The 11,248-nt window shown below is 34.3% G+C and overlaps 1 protein-coding gene and 1 pseudogene across 2 annotated transcripts in view; both read right to left on the bottom strand.

Annotated features, from left to right (window-relative positions):
• Positions 1–4,183: 4,183 nt before the first annotated feature.
• Positions 4,184–11,248, bottom strand: part of Adad1 (adenosine deaminase domain containing 1) — a 46,477-nt gene continuing 39,412 nt past the window's right edge. For both annotated transcript variants that reach the window (XM_047567003.1, XM_047567002.1), the window contains exon 11: positions 4,184–4,312. In XM_047567003.1, the coding sequence (XP_047422959.1) occupies positions 4,199–4,312 (114 nt within the window). In that variant the 3' untranslated portion in view covers positions 4,184–4,198. The remainder of the gene's footprint in view (positions 4,313–11,248) is intronic.
• LOC124994746 (M-phase phosphoprotein 6-like) lies at positions 10,531–10,999 on the bottom strand (annotated as a pseudogene).

Here is an 11,248-nt window from a genome sequence, read left to right as displayed (position 1 = left end):
TAGCACAATGTTCTCCATTTTCATCCACATATTAGCGAATGCCATAATTTCACTCTTTATTGTGAGTAAAAGTCCATTGTGTATATATATCACAATTTCTTAATCCACTTAACCATTTGGGTTGTGAACTGTGCTGCTGGGTTCTGAACTGAGTTAGCTGTATTGCTTGCTGTCCAGTGCTGATTTTAGTTCTTTTGGATAACTATCAAGGGGTGGGAGAGCTGGGTCATACGGTGGTTCCTAATTTTTTATCAAAACCTCAACTTATAAATACTGAAGGCCAAATGAAATAAAAAGTCTGAACTGTATCTTGATTGCACACCACATAGAAGTCACTACTTTGAAACACACTGATCTAATCACATAATATGTGGTAGGATATATTCTAAAGAAAAAAACTTTACTTTTTTTCAATATTATTGATGTTACTGATGGAATTGTTCTAAAACTTCTGCATGTATGTCATGTAAAAAAGTAAATATGCTCACATCAATAGGGTTTAAGATTTTGGTTTGAAAGCAAATATGGAAGACTGAAGAAATTAAAAATCTATTGTAGCTGAATTTTAAGTGAAAATATCAATATAAACAAAATATTCATTTATCTGAAATATGTGTTATTTCTAAGTTCTGTTCACTGAAAAGATTAGGAAAAAAATTTTTTTCTCCCAGTTGTGGTTTCCAAATGCCATTTTCCACTGAAATGAAGCAGGGCTTTTTGAAGAAATGGCTGAGTGTACGTCTGGAGCAACAACTGCACAAGAAAAGGCAGGAAAATTCTGTTATAAAGAAAAGATAGTGATCTAAGACTATTTGAATCATGCTCAAAAGACAGAGGCATCAATTCGATAAGGTTGCCACATAAGGCAAGGATACCACTCACCACTTCTAATTCACATGGTACTGAGAAGTCACAGTCAATACAAAAAAGTAGGAAAAAGAAATATGAAGGTAAAGATGGGGACAGAAGAAATAAAACTATCATTATTCACATATGACTTTGAAGAAAAATCTGAAAGGCTCTACAATAAACTACTAGTACTGATTTAGAAATGTCAATGGCTAGGTGGTGAATATAAAAAATTACATGTCAATATATTAACAATGTATACAAAGTATACAAAGTGGTATTATTCAAAATAGCATCGGAGATGTCAACTCTGAGAAAAATATTTCAGTATGTATACAACCAAAGGTAAGAATTTATCAGTATACATACTAATTATAATGGACTGAAATACAAGTATGTTTAAATTCATGGATACATACTAGAAAAAAAATTTCATGTGTCAGCATCAAAGAATGACAGGAAACAAACTATTCAAAAATGTATACAAAAGAAAACAATCCAGCTTTTTCTGCATCAACTATAACCCCAGTAAACAACCTCTAAAACTATGTTTAACAGAAACAATGCAGGTAATGACAGAATCTCAGTATAATTTGCAACCCCTTAATAAGACAATGGCAAAGATCATCAATGGCATTTGCTAATCTCACAAAGAGACTACCCAGACAGGATGTCTTCTCCTGAGAGTTCATAATACCTCTCAGAAGTATACTCGCTAAAACCCTAAACTTGAAAGTCTTTAAATACTAGCTTCAGGAAACAGAAGAGGGGAAATTGTTGAATGATATAAAATGCAAGATGTAAGAAGCAAATTTGAGATTGTGGAAAACTCTAAAAAGGACTGAGGAATTCTTTGTCACAAATAAAATTTACAGAATGAATTCCACTATAAAAAGGTAATATTTATCCTGACGCAATCTATTTATTGTTTATAATAGACTTACCACTAATTTTAAGGTGTGCTAACTGAATGTGGTTATATGCCCGTGTGTGTTTTAGAGTCCTTATCTGTTAGATATATCAAAGTGCTTTTCAGATGAAATAATATATGACACCTGCTCCTAATATAATCCAGCCTAGGGAAATATATACCATATAATAGTGGCTGAAGCTTGGTGATGGGTACATATGGACTCATTTACTTTTCTTTTTTGTATGCCCCAAAATTTCCCTCATAAGAAAATGTTGCAGAATGCTATTTTAACATGCCATTTCCTTATATAAAATCCTTAAAGGGCTCTCTTCTACTAAGGTGAGAAAATCTGCTAAATTTAACTCAATTTTTCTACACTCTAGCCTTGAACACTAACAATTTCCTCTATAATTTCTCAAATGTCAGTCTACCAAATTTTACTCATCTTCAATGCTTGTCTCAGGACTTCAGCGCTAAGAGAGTCGATCCAACTATATTACGGTTTCTGAACACTTTTAAAAATTTTACTCTGAATTTAGAAGTTGTTCTTCAAGCAAGCTACCTTGTAGAAATCAATATATAATATAAGAAGTACAGCTGCTTTTGATGAAAGGCAGCCAGGAGATCTTCCTATCAAACCTCCATCCCTGACCAAAGAATGAAAACTAATAAAAAGTTCATCCTTGAAAGTTAAAGGATGATTAAATAATCTCAATGTTTGGATTCATGTCCATCCTCTGACCCTACTACTAGAAGCCAGTTCCTTTATCCTTTATAATCTCTCTTGATAACCATACCTAGATATCTTTGCTTTCTCTAAGCCAACTAAGTCTAAGCAATTGAGCACATACAGTACATAGACACACTAATAAATGTTGAATAAATAACTACTACGTCTCAGATTCTGTCTGTAAAACAGTAGGGTATATTTGTTTGATCTTCTTCTCAAACTGTAAATTTCTTGAGAAAATATTTTTCTGATTCTCAGAGCAGTGCCTAACTGAGGGCCTTTAATTAGACAGAACCTTCAGAGGCAATTATTTACTATTTGGTGCTTTCCCATGTCTTCTATGAGCAAAATGCCCATGAAAGTGAAGAGTCAAGAGAAGGTCAGAGATCGTGTATTTTCAAAGGCAAATTTACTATCAAGGACAAGGAATAGAAATAAAGGCTGGAAATATGCCATGAAAGCAAAGAGCCTAATAAAGAGATTAAAAAATTAAACAAGGAAATACACAGGAGGAGGAATATGACAAATGACTGACATTAAATTTATTAACATATTTATGTTGATCCATGTGAAACTGTTCATATTTTATCAATTCAAAAAAATTGACAACTGCACATGGTCCAACCTATGAAGCATGAAGTCCAGCTCACTGAAAGAAACATCTTTCCAGAATGACCTCACTGCTCATCAACTAAACCCTATCATACTTTTAGAATAGACAACAAAAGAACCTACACTGCAAGAGACTGCAATAGTTCATATAGGTTGGGTAGGAGACCAGAAATTTAGTAAAGATGGATGCCAAGAGGGGAAAACTGAGATTCAATAAAGTTTAATGTATCTGATAGAAAAGTAAGGAATAAAGAAGTTAAGGTATGGGAAAACTCAATTTCACTAAAGGTACATATTCTAAACTTATGAATAAATTATCTTTTCATCTAAGTGCTGTACAGCATACATGGATATAAAGCTAGTCTTTTTATTTACTTTTAAATTAGAAATCCCACTAATTATAAAGGATTAAATCATATTTGGTATAAGTAGATCCTATAGGATACTTGAAAACGGACAGTGTTAAGGTATGTAAGAGAATTCTCTATTAATCATAACTCATCAAACTACTTCCTAACTTGGTTAACATTTTCTGTATTTCTGCAGTCTGTATTCATGAAATCCTTTGATCTGAGAGATGTTTTAGTCACTGATTTTTTTTTTTAATCATTTAGCATGGTGACTGGCAAATATTAGATACTCAAATGCCTGCTGAATTTATCAACAAATGACTAAGAACTATTTTTATTCTTGGTTTCCAGTTTTAATTTAAAAAAATACAAACTTGAGTGAGATATCAGGACAAAATGTTGATTACTATAGCTGTATGGAAAGAGTTAAAGCAAAATCTTAAAAAAAAAAGAATTCTCTTTTAAACTACAAAAAGGATAATGGCTTTATGTTTGTAAAAACAAATGCAAAATTTCTATTATGTTCAATCAGGTAATTCTTTAAAAAAAAAAAAAAAAAAAAGGTGAAAAACCCCTAATGTTTCAATGTAAGTTGACAGGAATATTTACAAATTTTTAGCAATAGCTGGATGCTGCTGTTGCAAGATTCTGATTTTGGAAGTTGAAAACCTATTAAAAAAACAGTTTTACCAGTCAAAACACACCAAAAAATAAAAGGTTTTTAATATGCCAGTGGCCATGCAATCACACACTGAACTGCTCTACACAGGGGGGTTTCACAATCCAGGAGCCATAGCCATGCTGCTGCAAGTAGGACTTCAGTAAGGCCTTAGCCTCTTGGTACGAGCAAGACAAACGCTAGAGAGAGAGAGAAAACCAAGTTATTCCAAACCGGCAGATGTGATGTGGCCTATGAAAAAGTTAAGCAGCCCTAATATTATTTCTTTAACATCACATTTTAAAAAATAAAAAAAATGTTTGAATTCCTATTTTTTCAATTTATTTTTGAAGCTACAAAGCTGCCTTCCCAACATCCAGGGTAATTTTGCTTCTTATTTTAACATTTTTCAATTAAAAGAGTAAATATAAGCAAAGAAAATTTGAAAAAATAAAAAAATATAAAAAATGAAAATTACCTATAATCCTCAAACTATAGATAACCACTATTAATAATATGGTGTGTTTTCATTTTCTATAAATGAACATATAGAAATGAACTTTTAAAAATTTAACTACTGAAGCCTAACTTACATACCATAAAATTCAAAGTGTACAGTTTACTCTTACCGGCACATTTGTTAAGGTATGCAAACACCACAATCCAGCTGTAAACAAATTCATCACCTCTAAAGAGCGCCACTGTGCCAGCCTGCAGTACATCTGTGTCCCTGCACTTGGCCTAGCTGGCCCTAGGCAATCATAAACCTACTTTGTTTCCTGAGTTTTTCCCAAAACTTTGTCAGGCTTCTTCCAATTAAAATTAACTGTTTAGTGTCAATTAATATTCCATTGTATGGACAAGTCACATTTTGTTCACGCCTCTACCATCTTACAAAAGTGTGCAGTGTTTCCAGTTTTTGACCACTGGAATGATGTTGCCATAAACATTCACATGAATCTGTGAATGTTTATGAATCAATACAAGTTGTCTTTCTCATGGACACCAAGCAGCACAGTGCCAAGACACAGTGAATCTATGTTTATTTTTACGAGAAAACACTGGACTGCTGTCCATAGTGGCAGTACCCTCTGACAATGCATGTGGGCTAAAGTTTCTTCACATCCTCAATAGCACCTGGTACTGAATTTTAGCAGGCAAAGGACATCTTGGTGTGATTTCATGTGAACACTCTCTGATAATAAGGCTAACCATCTTTTATATTTTTATTACTTGCCTGTATATATTCTTTGCCTCTTTTAAAACTGGGTTGTTTGTTCTATTATTGATTTAAAAAGACTTGTTTACATATTCTGGATCCAGTTCCTTTGTCAGATGCATGATTTACAAGTATATTCTCTGTGGCTTGTATTTTAACCGTTGAAAAGTAAGCTTCAAATTTTGGAGCCAAATAATCATTTTTTTCCTTTTATGACTAATGCTCTTAGTTCCATACCTAAGAAATCTTTTCCTAAGAATGTATTTTCTCATATTTGAAAACTTTACAGTATTATCTTTTATAGTTAGATCTACTTGAATTAATTTTTGAGACTGATGCAGGATCTAAGTTTTTGTTGTTTTACCTATGAATATCCCACTTCAATGATCTAGTTTAAGTTTGTCCCTTCAAGGTCAAGTGTTGGAAGCCTCATCCTCAGTGTGGTGGTGTTAAGTAGTGGAATCTTTAAGAAGTGAAGCCTAGTGGGAGGTCACTACTTTCAGAAGGAAATGTCCTCATCCTCATGGGACCCTGGTTAGTTCTTGGAAGAGGGGTGTTACAAAATAAGAAGTCTGGCCCCTTTCAGGCTACTCTGGTCTCCTGTCTTGCCATATTATCTCTTCCTCCTGAATGCCCTCTTAACATACCATTTGCCACGATGCAATACAGCCTAAAGGGCCCAAGGGCACCAGAACCAGCATTATACTGTTTGTGCTCTTGGCCTCCAAATATGTGAACTAAATAAACTTTTCTTCTCTACAAAGAACCTAGCTTAAGGTATTTTGCTATAGTAATGGGGAAAGGTCACACACACACCATTCTAGAACCATTCGTGAAAAAATTATTTCTCCTCCCTCCTTTGTACATAATTAATTGACCATACTGTGTATGGATTTATTTTTGTTCTGTTAATCTATATATCCATTATTATATCAATACACTGCCTTAACCACTGTTGCTTTACTACTTTATGCAGTCACACTTATACTGTTTCATTTAATTGTGTTTCTCAGCAATTTGTGTGTGTGCATGCTTTACTGAAGGTCTGTGGCAACCCTGTGTCAAGGAAGTTTACTGGTATAATTCTTCCAATATCATGTGCTCACTTCATGTCTGTGTCACATTTTGGTAATTTTCACAATATTTCAAACTTTTTCAATATGATATTTGATTGTTTTGAGGCACCATAAACTGTGCCCCTATAAGGCAGTGAACTTAACTGATACCTGTTGTGCTCTACTGACAGCTGTCCCCAGTCTTTTTCCCTTCCCTCAGGCCTCTCTATACTTTGAGATAGATGATACTGAAATTAGGTCAATCACCCTAAAACAGTTTCTAAGTCTTCAAGTGAACGGAAGGTGCACAACCATGCCTTTAAATCAACAGCTGGAAGTATTTAAGCTTAGAGAGTTGAGCATGTGAAATACTGAGATAGGCTGAAAGCTAGGTCTTTTGCACCCAACAGAGATCTGTTGGGAATGCAAAGGAAAAGTCCATGAAGGACTATTCTAGTTAACACCTGAATGAAAATAAAGCAAAACAACCCTACTGCTGATAATGGAGAAAGGGTTAGTGGTCTGGACAGATGACCAAACCATTCATGACATTTCCTTAAGCCAAAGCTCAAACCAGACTATGAAGGCTGAGAGGTGAGGAAGCTGCAGCAGGAAAGCCTGAAGCCAATTCCATAACAAAAAAGTGCTAGGTGAAACCCTAGTGCTGATGTAGAATCTGCAACAAATTATCCAGAAGATTTAACCATGATAAATGATGAAGGTCACTAGACACATGTTTCCATGTAGATGAAACATCCTTACAGGAAGGAGATGGAACCCAGGCTTTAAGAAGTGTCAATGCCTGGCTTCAAAGGACACGTTGACTCTTTTTAGGGGCTAACATAGCTACTGACTTCAAGGTGAAGGCTCATTTACCCCTCTGAAAATCTGAGAGTAGTTAAGAATTATAATGACTCTAATCTACTTGTCATTTATAATTCAAACAATAAAGCCTGGATGACAGCACACCTGTTTACAACATTGTTTGCTGAAGATTATAAGCTCACTCCTTAAGACCTAATCCTCAGGAGAAAAGATTACTATTAAACTTTACTGTTAATTGTCAACACACCTAGTCACCCGAGAGCTCTGCAACGCTGACCATGTTTTCATTTTTGCTAACGTGAGGTCCCTTCTGCAGCCCATGGGTCAAGGAGTAATTCTGACTTTCAAGTCTTATTATTTAAGAAACACATTTCATTAATGCTATATAGCTGCCATAGAAGTTGATTCCTCTGATTGATCTGGGCCAAGTAAATTAAAACTTCTGGAAATGATTCACCATTCTAGATGCCACAGAGAACATTTGTGATTCATGTGATATTGTCACATTATCCACAGTAGGGGGGTAGAAGCAGCTGGTTGATTTCAACACACGGGAGGATTTTGAGGGGTTTAAGACTTCAGTATTCAGTAGACAAAGTAACAGCAGATGTAGTAGACATAGCAAAAAAACAGGCATTAGAAGTTTGAAGATGTGACTGAATTGCTGCACTCTCATGATAAAACTAATAAATGGGGAATTGCTGGAACAGATGAGCAGAAACAGTGGTTCTTAAGATGGAATCTACTGCAGGCGAACAGGCAGTGAACATTTTTGAAACAACAAAGGATTTAAAATTTCAAATTGACTTATTTGACAAAGCAGTAGCAGGTTTTGAGAGCACTGACTCTAATTTTAATAGAAGTTCTACTGTGGGTAAAAAGCTATCCATTAGCATCATATGCTATAGAGAAATCTTTCATGAAAGGAAGAGTCAATTGACATGGCAAACATCATTGTTGTCTTAATTTAAGCTCCAGATACCCCAACCTTCAGCAACTACCACCCTTATTAGTTGGCCACCATCAAACACATTATTACTCATCAAAGACTCAGATGACTGTTGACACTTTAGCAATAAAGAATTTCTAAATAAGTGCATTTTTTTAAGACAATGCTATTGCACTTTTAATAGACTACAGTATAGACTTTGTATGGACTGAGAAGCTAAAAATTTTCTGAGACTTACTTTATTGTCATGGATTTAGAACTAAACCTGTGGTTTCTCCAAGGTGTGCCTGTCGTTTGGTTTGGAAACTAGATAGGATGTTTTCCAACTTTGTTGCTTTTCAAAATTGTTGTGGTTTTTCTGTGTCCTTTTGACTTCCATATCAATTTTACCATTGGCTCATCAATTTCTACACTAAAGTCTGCTGGGATTTTAATTTTTAATTTTGATTTTGTAGCTACAGATTAATTTGAATAAATGTGACATCCTAACAATATTGAGTTTTCCAATCCATGAATGTTGGATACATCTCACCATTTATTTAGGTCTTCTTTAATTTCTCTCAGCAATGTTTTATCATTTCCAATTTATAGGTCTTATAGTTCTTTTGAATTTATTCCTCCCTCTGTCTATATTTGAAGCTGTGTGGATGAAACTCTTCTCGATTTGTTTTTCTGGGATACAGATACACTATTTTTATATATTCTTATATTTGCTAAATTCATATATGATCTAGTTTTTTGTTTCTGGGTGATCACATATAATTACTTTTGCTTTTTGAGCCTGTGATGATTATCCTTCTTTCATTCCAAAGGATATTTTACCCACAAAAATTACATCATTTAGGAAGAAGGCAAATTCTCTCCTTCCTCTCTGGAATGGATATCTTTAACCTTTCTCTTGCCTTGCGGCACTTGACTAAGATGAACGTAACTCTCAAGTGGTGAGAACCAATACTCTTGCCTTTTTTCCCAATCTTGAGCTGGGGAGGGAGTAATTCAGTCTTCTAATATTAAGCATAACATCAATGGTAGGGTCTTCATTGATGCCCTTTATGAAGCTGAGGAAGTTCATTTCTATGGCTTATTTGTTCAGCGTATATTTTGTAAATGGGTGTGGGCTCCATCAGATACATTTTATATGTACTTTAAGATAATTATGTGAGTTTTGAACTTGAATTTATTACATGATAATATGTGACAGCAAATAATTTCCTGATGTCAAAACAACTTTGCATTCCTGTTATAAAACTCCTTAGACATACTCATTTTTGTATTTGTATGTTCTTGATTTCATTTGTCATTATCTTGCTAAGCATTTTTACATTTGTGTTCATGACATACTGGTCTGTAGGTCTGTAGTTTTCATTTCTTGTGTTTTTGTCCAGTTTTGGTGTCAGCAATACTGGTCTTGTAAAATGAGTGGTAGGATTTGTATTATATTTTACATCTGATAGAATTTGCCAGTAAAGTCATATATGTGCCTGAGATTTTCTTTGGGGAAAGAATTTTAAAAATGCAATTTCTCAATTAGGTTCTATTTAATTGTGTCTGATTTTTAAAAATTTGTCTTTCTAGGAAGTGCGTCCACTTCATTTAGCTTGTCCAATTTGTTGGCAAAAGTTTGTGATCACAATTATTTTAGTGTTGTGAGATCTATGGTAAGAATCCTTCCATAATTCCAGATTTTGATAATTTGTGTTAGTCATTTTTTTCTGGGTTAGTGTAGCTAAAGGGCTATCACGCTAACTTTAAAAAATAAATCAACTTTTGATTTCATTGATTTTTCTATTTATCTTTTTTTGCATAAAAAAACAGATGTTTATTACAGAACATTTTTTTAAAATTTAAAGCCTTAAACAAAAACATAACATCATAAAGTGACAGGAACCTGGTAGCATGCAAATACTTCAGGCTGGAGAGGTGTGTTTGCTCTTGATGAATGTACACATAATAAATTCCTATGACATTTGACTCTAAAATGAATGTCTGAATTGGCTTGACATAATTATACAATTAATAATTTAAAGTAAAATATAAACATAAGGACAATTTAAATACTGGCATTAATCTATAGGAGTCAGTTCAGGGTCAGTGATTGGAGAGCTATATAAAAAAACTGGGGTAAAATCTTTAGGAAGCAACCCTGTGCCTATGTACATCTGAAGATCCAGGCTTGACTTCCACTCTTGCCTAATCTGATTTGGAAAAGGATGTATATCATCCATCACACATCTGTTTCAAGCAGCCTGTTCCTAAAATCAAACATCTCTTTGCAAACATCAAATATTAACAGATAAAAGATGCCATAGAGATGGGCTCCAAAGTCTGCTGTTTTCACAGACACTCAAGACATGTTTTAAGGCATCATTTTTAATCTTGGAGTTTTAAGAACATCTTCTTTGCTTTAACTGGTTTTATGTCTCCATTTTCATCTTCTTCGTAATTGGTACAGTCTCTGTTCTTGGCAAAAGTTTTTCCAACTGTCCCCAAGAAAGTCTCATATCTTCTAGCCATTTCCTCATCTGCTGCATCAAGCTCTACCATGTCGTCTTCATCGTCTTCTGCTTTGTTCTTAGCATTCATCTGAAGCATCAATTCTCAACTTCAGGATTAAATCCTGTAAATGACATTCTCCCATAGAGAAGATCTTCACATAACAAGTAACTTTGCTCCTCTATTTTGACACTCTCTTTAAGCTCTGGCAAATCCAAGTACCAGTGCTCTTCACTGATGATCTTCTTCCTCTTATAGTTGTTTCTTGGTTTGAGTACAGTCCCCTTTGCATGAACTTCATGCGCAGCAGATTCTTGGACAACTTGGTCTTGTGTTCCGCCGCCATGCTGGCTTTGGCCACCTATTTATCTGTTTTTAATTTCATTGATTTCCCTTCTAATATGTATTATTGTCTACCTTTTATTTCTTTCATTTTGGTTTGCTCTTTGATTTTTCTAGCTTCTTAAGGTGGGAGTTCAAATAACTGATTTTAGGATTCTTTTCTCATATAAGCATTTAAAGCTATACATTTTTCTGTAAATATTTTAGTCATATTCCATAAATTTTAACATGTATTTCATTTTCACTCAGTTCA

Source organism: Sciurus carolinensis, chromosome 10, assembly GCF_902686445.1.
Source record: "Sciurus carolinensis chromosome 10, mSciCar1.2, whole genome shotgun sequence".
Classification (NCBI taxonomy): domain Eukaryota; kingdom Metazoa; phylum Chordata; class Mammalia; order Rodentia; family Sciuridae; genus Sciurus; species Sciurus carolinensis.
Note: the sequence above shows the minus strand (reverse complement) of the source record. Positions and strands in the feature narration are given on the sequence as shown.